At 43.0% G+C, this 19,331-nt stretch overlaps 1 protein-coding gene across 2 annotated transcripts in view; it reads right to left on the bottom strand.

The window, feature by feature from the left end:
- The window catches only part of RPAP1 (RNA polymerase II associated protein 1), a 44,545-nt gene extending 26,976 nt beyond the window's left edge, over positions 1-17,569 (bottom strand). Inside the window, exons 1-10 of one of the 2 annotated variants that reach the window (XM_085306708.1) lie at positions 17,521-17,569; positions 13,843-14,081; positions 12,702-12,850; positions 12,063-12,155; positions 10,558-10,738; positions 8,263-8,439; positions 5,983-6,189; positions 1,332-1,444; positions 826-924; positions 255-356 (exon numbers count right to left, since the gene is read on the bottom strand). In XM_085306708.1, coding sequence (XP_085162834.1) covers positions 255-356; positions 826-924; positions 1,332-1,444; positions 5,983-6,189; positions 8,263-8,439; positions 10,558-10,738; positions 12,063-12,155; positions 12,702-12,850; positions 13,843-14,032 — 1,311 coding nt within the window. In that variant the 5' untranslated portion in view covers positions 14,033-14,081; positions 17,521-17,569. Of the gene's footprint in view, positions 1-254; positions 357-825; positions 925-1,331; positions 1,445-5,982; positions 6,190-8,262; positions 8,440-10,557; positions 10,739-12,062; positions 12,156-12,701; positions 12,851-13,842; positions 14,085-17,520 lie in introns of both variants that reach the window. The other variant, XM_085306699.1, reaches the window with a different exon arrangement.
- Between the last annotated feature and the right edge of the window lie 1,762 nt (positions 17,570-19,331).

The following is a 19,331-nucleotide window of genomic DNA, read 5'->3' on the forward strand; positions in this document are numbered from 1 at the left end:
AAATAATGGAATGAAGGCTGCAGTACTGCAGCAGAACAATATTTGGAAGTACCTCCCTCCAAAAAAAAGCTGAGACTTTTTTTTTAATGTCCCAACACTGTCTCTAACGGTGCAGAGATTGTAAAAAGAATACCCTGTTGGTGATTTTGCTCATGTTGACTGAATAGCCACAAGCAAACTAGTACCAAAGAATCTGGGCCCTGATCCACCAGGAGCTTCAATTATGGGAAAGAATTCCATGGAAAGCCATTTACCTTTTGAACAATACGACCCAACACCTGTAGAGCCAGGGTCCTCTGTTGAATAACTTGGCTGCGAGACAAATGAAAGAGCTCTTGGAGAGAATAACCAGCCCTCTAAATGGAGAAGGGAGAAAAAAAAAAAAAGACCAAAAGACCAACTAAAAAGAGCTATAGATAAAACCAGGCCCCTTAAAATAAGACCAGCTGTAAAACRCTGCATAACAGCAGATAAACTGCAACGCAATGTTGTTTGCTGCTTTGTATCAAATGCCAAAGAGATTCTAGTTAGCAATTTGACAGGCGAAAACTGAACTTCTTAAGAAAAGGATGCACWTGCATCTTCTTCCAACACCACAGAGCCTAAATGGCTAAAGAGACAGCATTAATGGAGTTTTCTGGAGCAGACAAAGCAGTTAATGCATGCAGACCCACTTCTCTTCAAGAGCCTGTTTCAAAAGGAAACAATCTGCCCACACTATCCTAAGGTTTCTATCACTAAAAAGCCTTGACACAAAAGGGCCTGTTTAATTAAACACAGAAAACAGAAASAGGAGTACTCTTTCCCTTCTACTTTTACACCTACCTCTGCCTCCTCTCCATGGTGATGCAAGCCTAGATGAGTAGGTAAATCAGCATTTGCAGGAATGAGTTCTCCTTTCAAACTGAATCGAGCTTGCATTCCCTACAATAAAAGGGGTGGAAGGAGAAAAAGGTTACTTCTTTCGCCTTCTGCTCCAACCAGCACTTAAAACAACACTGCTTAAATCAACTGCTGGAAGCTGGCAGCTCAAAAACTCCCCAGATCAGGCCTCAAAATCTTTGAAATATGTTTTTTTTTTCCCTTAGCTTTCAGACCTGTTCCTCACAGATTACACTTGCCAGACTCCTCCTTCCTAGAGCTCTTAGGAACAAGAGACAAGACTGACTATGTCCCACCATGTGGAAAAAACTATGGAATCTCTCAACCTGATAAAATTCACAGGCTGAGGAATCAGAAGACTTGTTTAAGAAGCCTTAAAAACTTACTGCTGGGAAACATGAACCACACATCCCACGAACAACCTGAAAAATCAGTTTCTGCTTTCAAACCTTTCTGGTTTTCTTCTGACAGGGTGGAGGCAAATCTTTCATCCATTCCAACTTCTCAAACTCCACATTGTCCATGTGGATCCATTCCTTCTTGGGCTTCACAGGCAGATTGTCTTATTTGGGGAAGAAAAAAAAAATGTGGCCTTACCTTCCAAGGCAGAAATTAAGAAAATACTGTTACCCCTTTGTTAATCTACTTGGCTTCAAGACTGCATAAATATAGGATTCACGTAAAGTAAGAAGAAAACAACTTTCAAATTGACTGTTGGCTGATGCATAAACATCAAAGATTTAAAGCCGTTTTAATTTTTCAAAAGAGCTGAAAGAGGAAGTAAACAGTACTGTAATGAAATTCACAGACAGGTCTAATTTGGGAGAAGWTGAACAGAAGTCAGGAGACAAATAAAGCAAAGAGATCAGAACCTGGGCAGAAAATATGAGCCCTACTTCTGGGAAAAGYAAATGAATACCAACCAAGCAAGAGGGAGTGAGGGAATGAAAAACAATTCAAAAGTAGCAGCAATGCAGAGAGATTAGAGTAAATTATTAGCCTACAATGAAGTACAATTTTAAACAAGCCAGTACAATTTCAATCTAGATATATTGGAGAGAGTGGACTTCCATGGCACTTGCAAGATTGCTCTTCATTATGGGTCTCTCTAAAGGCTTGAGGAGACCAGCTTATGAGGAAAGGATCAAAGCAGCTAAAAATACATGCAGCTTGCCTGAGAAAAAGCTCRGTGGGGAAGCTCGACAGTTGAACAAGAATTTGAAAGGTGTGAGCACTAAGGGAAAAGATTACTGATTGAGCATAATAGAGCTCTGACTAGAAGAATTTGAGAAGCGAGACATTTATGACTGACATTGTGAGAAATGCCCTAGGAAAGAGAAAGATCAGCTTGTGGAAGAATCTCACAAGAGAAGGGTGAATTGAGATTTAACTGGAAACTATCTAAACAATAGCAAAGGCTCTACCGAGTAAAACAAGCACAGAATTCATTTGCATTGCAGCTCTTAATTCTAGTGCTCTAGTCTTCTCTTGCAAGGAGCAAGGAGTGTCCCATGGGGATGCTCTTCATTCATCATATCTTTTCCTGTGGACAACTGGCCTGTAACCCAGCCTTTTACTTTCCTCCAATTAGCAGATAAATTTTCAGGAAGGCCTACTTCACCCTTACAATCAATGTGGCATTCAGTCAGGCGAGAMACCAAGCACAGAGTTATCTTCCCCAGCCAGAAAGCTGTTCCACAGAATTTCAGCCAAAGGCTCGGCACACATTTTAATTGAAGAGAGGACAAAAAGCATCTGAAATGTAAGAAACTGGAATGTTTGTGGGCAGTTGGTACAAAACCACAGGAAATAAGATCAGCAGAAAAATGAAATCTATTGACATTTGTAATTCAACAGATTGTTTGCTCCTTCTCCATTAATCACTAAATTGACAGGGTTGAGTTAATCATTCTATGAATAGGATTACACATATTACCATCAGCCTCTAGCATTACGATATAGTCAACAAGAAGAGACAGACACATGTTCCAAGGCAGTAGCAGATTGTTCAGTTACTGAGAAATCCCGTTACAGAAAGGCAACCTGGTAGTCAGTAACATTTGTACTCAACTTTTCCAGACTTGCATTACATTAAAGGCTACTAACTAACCTCTTTCCTCTCTGTTCTGCTTTCTTTTTTGGCCCAATACCAAGATTTACTTTTCCATTTGTAAGATTACAGTTCCTGGACAAAGGCTTCAGTATCTTGTTTATTAGAAACAGCAGTCTTATCTCATTAGAGAGGCAGGTTTGACTTTTGAGCAGTCCTGTTACTTCATGTCATCATCTCTCCCTGGGGAAATTCACGACGACCATTTCTGCTGAGTTATTCATGGTGAGTTTACTCCTGAGCACTAACAGATGCAAAATCCCAACACTAAGTGCTAATGTAAAATTAAYATTTTACATCTCCTGCTGCCCAAGATGGGCTACAGGCACAAACTCAGGTGCTAGGAAGGCTTCTGTTGGTTTTGTAACTGTTTTACCTCATCCTTTCTTTGCTATTTGAAATCTTCTGGGAAAATTCCCCTTTTCTTTTCCTGTGCAGTCTTCCACGGGAAGTAAAAGATGCTGTCAGCACACAGCATTCTGAACACTGAGCTATTTCCAAGGGCATCACTACAATCTCGTTCAGTCTTTACAGACCGAACAACCCACTTCTACTGCTCCCGTGTAAGTAAAAGATTGTCACTTAATCTGGTGTTACTTCTGCACTCAATTGTTCTGTCCTTTTGATTAGGATAGATTCTGGGAAAAGTAAAACTTTTGAAGAAACAGTAAAACAACTGTTAAGTGAGGTGTTTTCTTCAGAAAGAGGCTAATCAGCTTTCCTTCCCCTGCCTGTGTACACACACACACACACACACACACACACTCCTCATCAAGGAAGTGGTAAACGGTTGTTATCTCTCACAAATACCAAGCTGAAATTCAGGAGTGATTCAGAGGCCTCTCTAGTCAGCCTGCATGGTGCACTGGGACACAAAGACTGCATCAGAAGTGAGGATCAAGAGACAAAGACAGCCAGAGATCAACAGGAAAATGTGGGAGAAGCAGTCTATTGAGAGACAGACACATATTACAGAAAAGGAAGAAAGGGTGGGGAAAGATGAGAACGGGAGCTTACCGTCATGACAGAGAAAAAAAATGGCTTAAAAAGAAAACTGCAGGAGGGGAAGCAACAATGAGAGCAGAAGCTTATTGGAAATAAAATTCTGTTCTCTAAGAAACGACCATGAGAAGGAAAGAGTTGTGCTAACTGCCTGGGATAAAGCAGCTTTCTCCTGTGAGTACAAGAACAGCAGGATCAGCGCAGGCAGTTTCAGTGGCTACTTCCTTAGCATGACTGGCACTTACATGTTGGTAATTAAGAGAGAGGGAAGCCTTCCCAAAGAATAACCGAGCAAACACCCCTCAAGTCACTTAAAAGGGGAAATGAGAGATGAGAATAATATGCAGAGATATCCAGGCAGGCAATCTCAGTGGATCCAGTAACCACATGACAGTTCAGCCCTCTACCTATTTCCTTTTTCCTTTTTTTTAAGGAGGAGACCAACATCCCTCTTTTGTACTGGTGATACTGCTAACCTTGCCTTCTACCCAGAAAGAGGCAAAATCAAATTTTATGAGCTCTGAAGACCAATTMTTCACAGCTCCTCCTAAAGGAGTGGGGAATTACTCCTGCTCTTGGCTTTCCTATCTCAATTCCCCAAGGAACGGGCAGCAAAAGGATACTTTTTGCCCTGCCTTCAGAAAGACAAAGGAAAACAAGTTTTGACAGAGGGAGCTCATAAGCTCCAGGTTAAAGGCTTTTTAGAAGGAGAAGACAGAAGAAAGGAAGATGTGGAGTATTTGTGAAGGGCTGAAAAATGATACAATACTGAAACGACATAGGACATCTGTCATGCACTTTCAGAGCATTTAGGATTGCTGTGTGCATGTCCTGACTTTTCATGTGCTTTGTAGCTCAAGCACGTTGAGTCCAGAACTTTCAGGAAGCTGCCCAGCACACACATGGCAAGGACAGCAGTTTCAGGGCACGCTAGGTTTCCTAAGCAGATACTCACTACAAGGGCAGCCAATTCACTGCAATCGTGCTACAGAATGCAACTTTGCTCACAAAGCCGACCGGCTTGGGATCTACGTCTGGAGACTGCAAGCAAATACAAGAAATCAGAGTCACCTTGAACATAGCTTTCAGACAGAAAGACAGAAAATGTCCAGAGCGAATGGGCACACAGTAGCCACAGAGCATAGACACAGTAGCCAGCTGGAAGGCTAAGATAAAGACTTCTACCACCAAGCTTCCACATTTCTATTCTTTTATACACTCAGTCACTCCCTTGAAGCATCAAAAGATGCAAGCTGTAGGAATAAACAGCAGAATTGCGTAACACAGTGTTCTGTTGTAAAAGGCAACTTCTCTGCACAACTCTTTCAAAGGAGAAAAACATCCTGCGCCTCTGTAATTCTCTTCTCCCATAGCATACAAGGACAAGAACTGTATCCTTTGGAAATCAYTGCATAGGCTGAGATACAAGCCATACAGTGGGGTCATCAAGAACAAACTCGCAACAGGACATATATGCGCTRTATGAGCGAATTCACTGAAACAAGATTGACTGGCATCTCCATGCTATCCTGTGAACAAACCAGCAACTTTTTTAGGGGGAGCTATTCAACACCCTCTTGTCTCCAAGAAGTCCCCAGTTAAAAGGAACTATTCAAGCAGCAGCTCCATCTCACCATCACACTCTTCTGCTTCCCTGCTTACATGACAGAATGGAAATGCAACAGTGCTTATCGTGTAAAACATTTTCCCTCCAGGGATCTCAGAATGAATCTTAGAAGTAAAGTGAGATCTCCCACCGCACAGATCACCTGTTACATAGAGTATCACTCTTCTTATCCACAGAGCTCAACTAAAAATAACATGGATGTTCTCACTTGGACCCAAAATATGATTTTTTTTTGATATTGTGACAAAACTGATTTAGATAATTAATGAAGGGCCACAGAACTCCAGTCTGGAATGATTCAAGCACCACACAAACCTTATTTATATTCAAAGCATTAACAACATGCACTTTGTCTTTTTACCTGCGATTTCTACTTTCGTATTTTCTTCCTTCATTAGGGATTCCTCTGTGTCTGATCCCTGTATAGAAGGAGATGCTCCTACATTGTGTTGAGGCATGGGTGCATTTTCCAAAGACTCCTCTGGTCTCTCCTGTTCCTTTTTTAATTCCTTTTTCTGGCCTTCATTAGCATCACGTCGTGACTTTAAGAAAGCAATTAAACTGGAATCTGCAAGCATTGACAAAAATACAGACAAGTAAGTGACAGGAAATCTCAAAATACTTCATGCACCCAGCTCCTGCTATTTATGTCTTAGCCTTTTCACTCCCATTCCACATACCCTCTCTTCTGTGCTAACTGTCACTTCTTTTCAAACTGAGGCACTTAAATTCTTTCTGACCTCTTGATCACATAAGCTGGGGACAATTGACCGGTAAAATGACACCACAAAAAGAGCTTATAAAGTCTTTCAAGGTAAAGCAATGACAAAAGTTCTATTTATTCTCCTGACTTACAAATGGAAACAAAATTGTTTCATTCTCCTCACTGCTACTGAAAAGGTACATCCATAGCACACTATTCATCGYAGTGAGAATTCTGGTCTGTGATTTATAGGCCAAACCCAGGTCTGACAGTCTGCTTACCCTGCCTGCTAATCGCTCAGAGACATCAATGTGAAGGCCACAAGAATACACAGAAAGGCACCACAAAAAGAATTACCTACTCTGGTATACTGCACCACAGCTGCAGTCTATGGTCTAGATATTAGCTTCGGAGGGGGAAATTTCTTGTCCCTTCTGAACTAACTCCCCATCCTGACAGTTAATTATGGACTGACAACATCCAGAAAACATAAGTGACYGTTCATTTTGGAGGATAAGGGGAATGTTTAGAAGGTGAAGGTATTTGGAGGACAGATAATATTCCTGTGACTTTAAAATAGAACAGTGTCAGAACATTATAATCTTACTTTCAGATCTACCAAAGATATCTCATGTTTTTTCTGGCAAAGCATATTTTCTCTTTGCAGTCTCCATCTAGAAGACAGTGTTGGGATGTTTATGCCAGAGATGAACAGGAAGAGCCTGTGCATTGTGTCTAAAGTGTACAGAGATTCCCTGACAAACTATGTCAGAGATGTGAAAAATAACAATTAGAATTAATAACTATATTGGTTATTTATTCTTTAGAGGACAAAGAATCTGAGTACCTGAGAGAAGTCACTCCAAGAGGAAATGACATGCATGTCTGAAACAGTTTAAAGAGGATGCATGGATCTATCCCACACTAGTAATTGCTGCACACTCTCCTTATAGGCAAACAGAAGAACCAACAATGAGGTCAAGATAATTAATATCACCTGTAAGCTAAATCCACAAGGGACTTATGCCCTGAAATGCCATTCATGCCTGAATTTGATGCTAGAGTACCTGAAAGGATGAGAATTTCAAAATCATTTGTCTGTCACCTAAATYTGTAAGTGCCTGCTTTTCTTGAGTATGCAAAGATCACTGAAACCAACGCCAGGAAGCTTTACAAGTTCCTAGAACAGGCAGAATCCTATCAAACATGCTATACCCAATGTTCTCCTCCATCCTTTCTTCATCCCTCACTGACAGGCATTCCCAAAGCGCTATGCAGACAGGACTTCAAACTAGAGACTAGACCCTAGCTAGAATACCTGCACCCAACAGGCAAAGGATTAGGACACTTACTGAAGCAGCACAAGGCTAGTTTTAAGATTTTCATCCTGTCCAATACAGATTTGAACAGAAATCTCCAGTAAGCCACATTTCCCTTGAAAACTGACAGTTTTCTGGCAGTCTGGCCCAACTACTGGTAGTACTGACAGTTCTGGCCCAAGTTTTAAGTACTTTGTAAGGAAAGATGTGAAGACTCTTTCACACTTCAGCATTGCTGTAGCCATCTTAAGGACAGCTTTGCTTTTWTATCTGATCCATGTCATTATATTAGGATGACAATATATGTGCATGTAACCAGGTATCAGGTGTGTGAAGTAAGGGAATGGATAGACAAACTTATCCCACAGTGAAGGGGAGACAAGGCATGGCCTTAGACTAAGCCGTCTCTCTTTGGGGCTTAAGCTTTATTAAATTTGTTCACACTTAATTCATAGCTCAAGCTACTGACACGATAAAGAAACTAGAAGAGCTCGATGTGCAATGTGTGGGGATCCTAAGCTCTCATCTTTGACCTAAGAATTTGGTGAGATTTCAGAGCACCTACATGTTCAGTTTTAAACTTCCATGCCTCTAGGAGGATTCATCCCAAGAAACATACCCAACTGAGCCAGAAGCCTCTCTTGCTCCTGTAGGATCTCTTCCTGCGACATGGACTGCAGCTTCTCCAAGTTCTCCTTGTGAATAGCCTGAACTTCCTGCTCACTCTTTTTGCTTCCAAGACCCTCTCCCGTTATAATACAAGGCCGCCGAGAGGTCAAGAAGTCAACAGTTTTATCTAGAAGATCCAGCAATTAAAGTGGTTAGTGATTTAAGTGTCTACAGCCTTACCAACTCTTCTGGATTTTGTCATCATCAGGTCCAAGCAACTTCATTTTCTCATCTTATTAGTTGAGTTAAAATAGAGGTAAAGCAGCTTAGTTTAGCTTGAACTTGAAAATTAAAATATTGGGGCTTTCATCCCATGCCACAACAAAACACCATTTCCAGAATGCTATTATTTCTGTAGGTATAGGTGGGGTGGGGGAAAAGTATTTTGTTTCTTTAAAGCAAAGCAATAGAAAGAAAGGGTAAGCTTAAGCATAATTCATAGCAGGTGGGTCAGGGCATTCTTCTGATAGAGAATCTATAGATTCTCTCTCTGCCATGGAAACCTGACCACATCTTTAACATCAGCTGAACCATGACCTAGTAAATATTTGCTGAGCCAGAGAAGGAAAATTATTCTGTAATCTCATTTCTGTTGTGATACTGGATCCATTCTCTCTACTCTATAAAACATTCAGATATTCCAGAAGCCACAGCTTAAAATGCACACCAATGAACAGAAAGCATCAGGAGCTAAGAGATAAATTCTGCTACTCAGGCATGTTTGCCTCTAAATGTCCTGCATTCACCTTTAAGAGCTGAACACATTACAGGTTCAGGTTCCAGCAGGGGGCATTTTTACTACCCTGAGCAAAAACAAATCTCCTTTATCATCTGATCTAAATCCTTTCTTAAGGGCTCATTCCATTTAACTCCAGCAGCAGGACAAGGCGCTGCTTTTATCAGAGTGAGACCTTCCAGCTGGCCTGTAGCTCACTATAAAAGGACCTGATTTCACATTTTTATTATCATTTCTACCCCCCACATAGTTCCATACAGTGATATGGAGAATCCCAAGGACCACAGACCAGTCAGTCCTGAAAATACCAAACCTCTGTTCAAACAGCAGTGACCACACTCATGGCAACATCAATAGTAACTGCCGTGAAAACAGCATCAGACAAGTCTTGTGTATTGAGCAGGAAGAGGTAAGGGGACACAGTGGCCTGGATTCACCACGCTTCCCACTGCCAACAACCGAGATGGGAGTTACCAGACAAATACTTTGTTACTACAAGAGATGGAACTACTTCCCTTGCTTCTGGCAATCCCTCTGAAAATTCTCTGCCCCATAAATTTGGCAGAGGAGGCCAAGCCATTTTCTGATCCCTCTGGGTTTTAAAAGTGTTCTCCTCCTTCAAGAGGATCACAGCTACAGAGTTGCAGTGTTTCCCTTTGGGATATCTCATACAGAGGTATACAGGCACTATTGTGCCAGGATACACAGTAAGTAATGTCAGACAGGCAGTAATTGATCTGGACAGTGAATTTGTGTAGGCACAGCATGGTCTGCTGGGGGTTTTCTGCTCTGACAGGGATCAGGGCTCACAGAAACCTTAGACAAACGGCAAAAATTCTCAAATGCCACCTGGCTTCCATTTCAATGTGTAAAAGACGATGTTGGGGAAAAACCCAGACACACAGTGATCCTAAGCAGATAAGACCGCCCAGGACAGAGATAGTGGAGATGGTGGTACCAGTTGAATTGGTTTCATCTTTCCTTGTCACRTTGCTGTCAGACAAATAACTGCTGGAGGCGGCACTGACTCATCAGTACTGCCTCACAGCATTCCTTACAGAGCAAAGACACGGGCTCATTGCAGAGGATGCAGTGATGGAAGATTCAGCTTTCAGCTTCTAGGTAGAAATATGAACCTATATCCCATATCCTGTGCCTTCTTCATCAGGCACAAGGGAAAAAAAATACCTCTCCTAGAACCAGGGAAATCACTGAGGAAACAAGAAAAGCTTTGCATGTGGCAATCAAATGGGACAAGAAAGACAAGAATTTGAAGGAAAAAAAACATTTTTTCACTAGTTTATACTTCTGTTTCACCCAGTTTTCAGAGCACTGATTTGGGTCTCAGTTTCAAATCCCTGTCACACCATGGACATTCCGAATGATCTTGTGATCTCTAAACTGAGGACAATAATGCTTCTCTAATTTAAAGAAAAGACACATAAAACTTGTGGTGACTAAGGATATGCAAATATGGTAGGCTGGATAAGTAGAACCTCCTCCACTTACCATCCTGGAGGCTGGGGAGGGGTGCCTCTCCTATTGATCCCTCAGGACCCAGGGCACCCACAGTAGCTGATCCTATTTGCACATGCTCAGCAGCAGAGGGAGCTGTCGCTGCCTTTTCAGCAGCTCTTCTTGCTGCAATCTTTTGTGCAAAGATGCTTTTTCTTCCAGATCCCACCTTCACCTGCAAACAGGGAAAATGCATGTCACCACTCTCCTCTCCAGACTCCCTTGGAAATATGTCACTAACAATTGTATAAATCTGATCCAAAAGACATTCTCAAGTCAGACTTTCAGACATGACAAAAGAGAAATTGCTGGCAGCCAACTGCCCTTTTCTGTGCATGTGCTATTCCCTTTTAGTGTACGGTTTAATGCTAGGATAGCAAGACAAAAAGAAAAATAAATTTTTTGGTGCCTAAAGAAAGATGGTTAATTACAAGTGAACTCAGGCTCGGCAAATACACCTGAAGTATCATCAAACACAAAAATTCTAGCTTTCCTGTAGGTTGGAAACCCTGCACAGCTGAATACTTCGCATTTCTGAGGATAAATGGGGCTATACTACACTCACCACATGCTTGGAACAGGCTTCTTATAAGGTGATTAGACTGCAGCAGGGTGAAGAGATTTACACAGTAAGAAATGGGCAAGTGATGCTAAAATAATCCTGACTAAATTACTCTGCTGCTTGCCTAAGTATGAAAGGACAAAGCTGTGAACAGCTCTTGATGCACAGGGAATCCAAAGCAAACTAAGCAAAAAGACTCCTGCATGTCCCCAGTCCAGAGAAGAAGCCTGAAAGGCAACCTGAACATTTACTAGCTGCTTTGTGCACTCCTGCATCACATAAATAGAACTAGTGATTTAAAAAAGTATTACTYTTTCTTTCAAAAAAAAGCTGTCCTTCAGAATAAGCTACCACTTCACAGCAACCACACTATCAATCACATACCATTTCCCAGCACCTGACTCAAACTGAGCTAGTAGCTCGTGCTACTCCGGGAACTAGACTGATGAGAGCAGCCATGATTAACGTTTCAAAACCCAGGAAGTAAGAGTATTGGTGCAACTGCACTCAAATGTCCTTCCAGTAGGAATCAGGTACAACTTGAGTAAGCATAASCTTACTCAAGCCTCATGGGCTAATTAGTACAGATTGCTCCTCAGTAAAAAAATAAGACARAACAAAATCAGTTCTATTACAAGATGGCAGATTTGATCTCCCTCACCAAAGTTAGCTGAAGGCATTGCTTTTCTTCCTAGGCTGAGAGGATTCCAACATTATTTAACTGCAGGATAGGGACTTGCTTACTTGATGGCAGTTTGGTAGGAAAACTTTCTCCTGCAATGAGAAGGCAATGCCAGAGATGGGTCGAGCCAGCTCCTAATTTCCAGCATGCCAGCTACTTATTTAGAGCCCTACCACTCACTATGCATTAGGCTTTGTTGTGGAGAAGTTTTAATAGCTAATGGAAGTAGTGTAAAAGAGCCACCCACACTCTTACCTCACTTTTTATCTCAGAGCGATGAAATGTTCTGGGAAACGGATCTCCAGTTGGCACTGGAATGGTCACTGCTACTGCACTTGTGTCTCGTTCCTGCAGATGAAAGCCCAAACCCTACAGACATCACTATAGCCAAACAAGTTTAATATCACCTACCTAAGAGGGGACTGAAAGCTCTGCAAGCCACAGGCTTGTCTGTCTACTTGGCTGTCAGGCTTACCTTCTGCTTACTTAGAGCCAAAGTAAGGATATTTTCCAAAAGGCTGGGCTGTCAAGCTCCACAGAGTACTTAATGAATCAGATAAAGGAAAACTTGGGCCAGGGCACAGCAGCGAAAACATCCCCTTCAAAGTCCAGAATTTCACCCAAATCCACACTAGAGCACATGCCTGCATGCAAACAGTGTAACCAGTAGGCAGCCTAGTCTGGAAAAGAGATTCAGGCCCATGTTTAACTGACAGTAAAAATATTCCCTGAAAGCTCTTTCTTTCATGGTGCTCCAGGACACTGGTTTACAGTGCTGCAACTGCTTCAACACATTGTAAAAAGAAATAGCAGCAACAAAATCCTTCATCCTTATCCCTTGCTCAGTTCATAGCATTCTAAAACACCAGACAATCACATAAAAAACAGACATACTATAATTTTGCTGAAGACTGCTGTGATGTGCTGATCGTGACTCTCCAGTCTTTCCTCTGGATCTTCATCCTCAAAGCGGACACAGGCACTTTTGGTCTTGGACTTTTTTGGAGGAGCCGGAGTTAGAGTYGGGGGAACGTCAGGAAAATCTAGGGAGGGGAAGTAAAAAGAAGCAGTCAAGCTGTTCATGTGTAACTACTATGCAATAAGTATCAAACCAAGGGCCTCCTAATGGCACCTATTATTTCTCTGATGAGCAACAAACAAGATGAGGAAGCAATAAGACAATGACAGTCCTCTGTATCTGACTTGCATTGGATAATGGAGAGCAACATGTTCAAGAATTTTATTATCTATGCATTAGCATCAAGGTCTTTTCAAAGAGTACCAAAGGGAATGGTACTGAGGCCTGACTGCAAGCATGAAGGGAAGAAACAAGGCTGTACAGAAACTAGATAGCGTCCTTGTAGATTGTGCTCAGGCACAGAAAAGCACGTTTCTACTGCTAGCTCTGACAGCAAGTGACTTGTATAACCACGAGCAAGTTAAGGCCTCCTTTTCACCATCTATAAACTGGGAACATATTTCCTTACCTGTAATCAAGCGTTGTAAGGTTTAAGTTGTTGCTTTTAAGAAAGCACCTTAAGCTTTTGAGACTATTAAACACATGGAAGAAGCATTACAGTTACTGTTGGTGTCAAAAAAGGGGACTCCTGATCCGCTGACTGAAAGCTGGGACTATTACCAGAGCTACAGCTCACACACATTGAGAACAGGCTCTGGACAGAGGGCAAAACAAGCACTGAGGCAGGGATGAGATAATCCAATGGATGAAAGTCACAACAAACATGTCTTGCATAGAGGCTGGCAAAGCACCACAGGGAGGTGATAAATATAGAGAAAGGCTACGTGTGTTGTAACGGCAACTCTGTCACGTGCTGGTAAAATTGGACAAGAGCATTTTCCAACAGGGCTAAGAACAAAGAATACTGCAAGGAGGACACAAATGCAGGGCAAAAGCAAAAGTGGGTTGAGACAGAATGAGGCGAAGGGGAAAAGTGCTGAGGAATGAGGAATGGTGAAAGCAGTGAGGGGGCAGAGAAGCCTAGTAATTCAAAGAACCCCTCACAAAGGTAATTACCATCCAGCATGACCACATCCTTGCTGTCTTGCAGCGGCAGCCTCTCAGCATCTCTGCTCCCTTCCTCCCCCTTCCTCTTGTCTGCTTTCTTCACGATCTTCACTGCAGGCGATGCTCTGGCTGCCAGGAACTGGTTTTGGAAGTGAAGCAGGTCTGCCTCAGACTCCCCAGGTTTTGGTCTCGACAACATCCTGCCTTCTTGTTCTTGCGACCTGACCCAGCGTGCTTTCACATGGAACCTACTGAACACATGGAAAACTGGGTACCGAACTGGATTTCCTGGGGAGATGATGGGTTCAGCAGGGGAAAGTCATTCATTTTTGTCCCACTCCACTGCTCCTGTACATACTGCAGCAGCCCAACTTCAGGGTCACTCCAGGACACAACTGATTGCACCAGAGCCCCAAACTGTTTACCTCATTTCTTGTTGCCAAGAAGCGTGCCACCAGACAAGCCAACACCTGGTCTACTAACCAGTTGGGAACAGAATGGTATCTAGCCAGCAAAAAGTCAGCCAACATGCATATCGCTGCCAGAAATCCAACAACACAGCCTTGGATTTGCAAAGCCACAGAAGCATCTGGTCCAGGACAATAGGCTTGACTTACTCCAACATCAGCACCAAACAAGAAGGTCAGAGGCAGAGTCTCATGCAAACCTCCTCCCTCCACTACACTGTCTTCTCAAGATCTTAGCATTAGCATCTCTATTACAATGCAAAGCCTGTCACATAGACATGGGCAACATGCTCACTTGATCACTGTTTATAATCTCCTTTGCACTCAGATCTCCCAAGTGAAAAAAGGGTTTTCTTCCTTACCTAGTTGTCCTGCTTTCATTCTCTCTCACCGGCATCTTACTGGCAAAGGTTATGCTATTCCAAAGCATTTTCACTGAACACTCAGGACAGTTCTGGGTTGAAAGTTAAGGGCGGTATTCGTAAATGCTTTTACCTCACTGCATATGCATATGCATCTACTACAGAGGCAACTATTTCACCTCCCATCTTCCGGGCATGAAAATATTTGTGAATACCACTCCTCACCCCTAATTCCCAGTGCCTGGGATCATCCATTCATTTCTCAGTGTTTGCAAATAGATTTCACACTAATTGAATGACTGATCAACATTACTGCTACAGACTTGACATGCTTCCCCACTTTGTATTTTGAAATATTTTGTACATATTTTATCTCTTCTACTTTTGAAAGAACATCAAGAGAACTCAGTAACTATTTACTGAGAAGTTGGAAAGGGAAGCAGACACAGATTTTTAAAACTAAGATTACCTACCATAGGGGTAGGCTATTTACAAGATAAAATACAAAGCTTGGAAGTGAATCTGGCTTGATCTCAGACCAAAACAGCATTCAATCGCTGTGCAAGCACAGCCACTGCCCTGAAACCAATGCTTTGTTTCTTTCTTACGCTATTCTTACTCTTTTTGTAAAATATTTGGGGAATATGAGGTAATTCATGAGTCTATTAGCATCCTCTCCTTGTGGGAAGGATGCTAATACACCATGAATTACTTCAYGCAGTATTTATGACCTACACTTGGGATATTTATACCATCTTTAGCGATCTTATTTTGCCAATCATTCCAAGAGCGCTAAATTAAAAAGAGATCCAGGCAGTGTCACAGTACTTTTTTTTTCCTTAAACCAAGGGCTTAGTGTAAAATGACTTGTCACATGAACGCTGATGAAATACTTTTTCCTGCCACTCATTTTGTGCAAAAAGCGGACAAAAAACCTCAGATTTAAGTGCTGTGTATCAAATCAAAGTGGATTTTCAGAGAGTTTGAGGTTTCCAGGGATTCGATTCACTTCAGCACCTTAGGATTGCTAAAACAGTCCTCTGATTCCAGTACCACATCTGATTTCTTCTGATGCCAGCATCACATGTTGAAGAGAAGGTAGAACACATCCCTGCAGCCCATTTGCCTTCCAACTGCACAGCAAAAAATGCAACTTTTGCAGACAGCTCCTTGTTTGTGCACCCCCATCTTAAGCACATCTACAAGTTCTTTATTTATGGCAGTTTCTGCCACAACACAGACTCCAATAATCACASGTCGCTTGAGGAGTCCCCCTTTGATATGCAGAAGCCACACCACACACCTCATAAGCCAAGTGTTTCATGCCCCATCATCAAGGCTTCAAAGCCCAGATGAGGATGGAGCTGGACCTACCAGAGGCAAACCACCGGGTTATAAGGAAAGCATGTCACTAATCTTTCTGTAATAAAACTCTTCAACACATGAAAGCCCACACACTCATCAGACTCTATGTATTACTTACATCCCTTAGAAAATAGACAGGGCCTTGAAACTACTTTCATTTGTCTGGAGAATTGTCAGGCACAAGAAGCCAGCCACACAGTCGCTGTCTAAAGAAGTCAGATGTTGTTCTAGGAACCACGTTCTCAAGGTCACCATGCGGATATAAAGGCTATCCGAACACAGAGTTATAGCATGGCAATACAGAGATGGCCATTAGTTTGGTGCACAGACATAAAAGCCTTAAATGTGCTCTTGCCGTGTTCTGTGTCTAGAAGCTGCATAATCAAGGCCTCTGACTTAGTCCTTCTGCACCTCAAAGAGCTAAAAATTGATTAAATATGTATGGTTACTTGCAGACAGACAGAACACAGTGAAAACAGCCTCCAGTGGACATGGAGAAAGGCACATTTAGGAAGTAAACTTTCTAAGCACATTACTTACCTGGCCATCACTAACCGTAATTCTTATCCACCAGTGCTCAGAGAAAACATTTAAGAAACATAACACACTACTGATCATCAACACTGTCTCCAGCATCCTATGGTCTTTTTATCTCCAATCTCGCAACTGGCCACTTAAAAGCTCAACTGCACACTTTTGCTTTATGTACGTAGGAACCACCATCTAGCCAACATACATAACTTGCTGAGGATGTCGGCCTAGAAACGCATATACAGGATCAGAAGGGCAGAAAAGGGTCATCCAGCATTCTTAGCTGCTTTGTAAAATGGTAAGCCTAATACTTGCATTCTGCTCTGTCACAAAAAAATGTGTTCTGCACTCAATAGTTTAATAACTGGCAGTCTAAAATATCTAGACAAAAAAAAGGGGGGGCAGCAGCTTTAATCTGCTATGGAGAGGGCAGGTATCTGCAGAGACGCTTTTCCCAGAAAGAAAACTCAGGTCAAATGCTACAAAAGCATCTCCTCAAAGAGGCTCAACTTGGCTGATMAAAAAAAGAAAAAGAGTAGTAGAAAAAGAGTAGAAAAAGAGTCCCTACACAGCACAAAAATAAAGTTAAAAGCAACAAGCTGCTATTAACAAATTAAAGAACCGAGTTGTCCCGAAGCAGCCACAGCGCTCGCAGGCTAAATGCGCTGGTAACACACGCGCAGGCGGGCCGGGCCGGGCCGGGCCGGGCCGGGCCTCTCCCTGAAGCGCCGACGGACCGTTACAGCGGCCCGCGCCCGCCGGGGGGACCCCGCGGAACAGGGCCCGGCAGCAGGCCCCGAGCCCCACAACACCGGCCCGGGCGCCTCTGAACGCCGTTATGGAGCCATCCGCGTGAAGGGGCGCCGGGGCCGGGGCTCGGGGCCGCGGCGGCCCCCAGCGGCCCGGCCGCCCGCTCGCCGCGGAGGCCCCGTTGCCAGGGAACGGCCCGCGCCGCCACTCACCTGCACGCGGCCCACCGCGCCCGCCGCCAGCACTTCCGCTCTGCCCCGCGGCGGCTCCTTCCGCCCGGCAAGAACGTCACTTCCGCCCGCCTCCGGCCGGCCGCTCCCCGCCGCCGGGGCGGGCCGGGGCGAGTTGGCGCCATTTTCTCTCCCCACAGGGCGTGTGGCCGGCAGCGGATGTGCCGCCCCCCGTGGCGACAGGGCTGGCAGCCTGCCCGGCACCCGTGCGGCCGCGGGAAGGTGTGGGGGACTGCCTGATGCTCCTGGCTTGGTGCTTGTTGAAGAGCAGTCCTGCCACTAAAGCGTTTCCCCGAATCCACTCTTGAGTTAGACTACCTAAATTTAGATTCTCCCAGAAGCTTTTCTTAGCCATAAATATGGGGCACCTGCCCCAAATAGCATGTGCCTGCCCATACTGAAATATATTTAYGTAAGCATACAATCTGTTGCATTTTATTATTAGAGGATGTTGGTGTGCCTGAGACCAGACGTATTTCAGGAGAATAGATACTTAAAACTGCATAAACATAGCTGTAGTTCATTATTCAGATCTGATTATTCATGGCTTATTCATATATGTCAAGTAATAAAACTGGTAGGAATACTGCCATAGCTTGCAAAAGGAGTAATAGTTGTTACAGTGCTTAGTCACCTTTCAGTGACTTTTCAGTCACCTTTTTTACCTGGAAGATGACATTTGTGGGCCTGATTATACAGACCAAAAGGTTTAGACAAGATCAGGCTACGGTTTGACTGGGAAGGACTCATYACAAGTGCCATAATACTGTAAGGAATATAGCACATTCTTATCTMCTGGGTTTTACTGTTTCAATCCCTTCAGAAAAGTGCAATATTACAGTAAAATTACAGACAGATTCTGATTTTATTTATTACAGTTATTTAAAGCACTTATGTCTATATAGAAATGAAGATGAGCCTTCAGTCTGTCAACAGACAGACAATCTTAATCACAATGTTAGTGAACCTGGGTYACAGTGAATTTGTACAAAATGGAAATTCTTTTTCACATTGAAAATGCTAGTCCAAAAACATCTCGCTTGGCTGGAAGTCCTGTGAACAATACTGTTCCTAAGATGGTGAAGTTGAAGATTGCCCTATTTTAGGTCTTTGAGCATTTATTAGAAAGTAGGACCACCAAAATAATGTGAAGATGCTCGATTAGACCTACTGACTAAATAGSCAAGAGTGACCCTGAGTCTCACTGCATGATTGGACTTTTTTTCTACCATCTAATGTGTATTTCTTATGTGCTACAAGAACATTGTAGCTGCTGGGCCTGGCAATTTGAGTAGTTACTGCGGTTACGTCTGCTAGCTACAGGTAGCCCTAGCAGGAGGGATAAATGGAGTTGCTCTTAATTACTTCTGTAGATTCCCAGAAGAGGAAAGAGACTCTCAGGGCAACTTCTCTGAGGCTGCCCTGCTAGAATGCAGTTCATCCACTGACAAAGCTCTGCTTCCCTAAAGGAGCTGGAATCAAATTAAAGGCGAACCTAGTTCAGGGATAGTAGTAACTGCTGATAWATGTACTGCCTAAATCTCCATTTCCCTGAAATCAGCTGTTACCATCGCCATCTGCCACATAGCTTTTCTGTCTTCATTTCTACTGGGATATTCTGTTTTAGGATGGAAGAGACCATTTGAAATAATTGCTCAAGTTGCTTGTAGTTAAACCTCAAAAGCCGTAGTTTCTAGTCCTTTGTCCATGAGACCATCTAASATTGCTGGTGGCTGAGGACTCTTGCTCCCACAGCCCTGGCTGACTAGAAGTGAGAAGTTTAACAGTCCTTT

Source organism: Rhea americana, unplaced genomic scaffold, assembly GCF_003343005.1.
Source record: "Rhea americana isolate MKP2758 unplaced genomic scaffold, rheAme1 scaffold_102, whole genome shotgun sequence".
Classification (NCBI taxonomy): Eukaryota; Metazoa; Chordata; class Aves; order Rheiformes; family Rheidae; genus Rhea; species Rhea americana.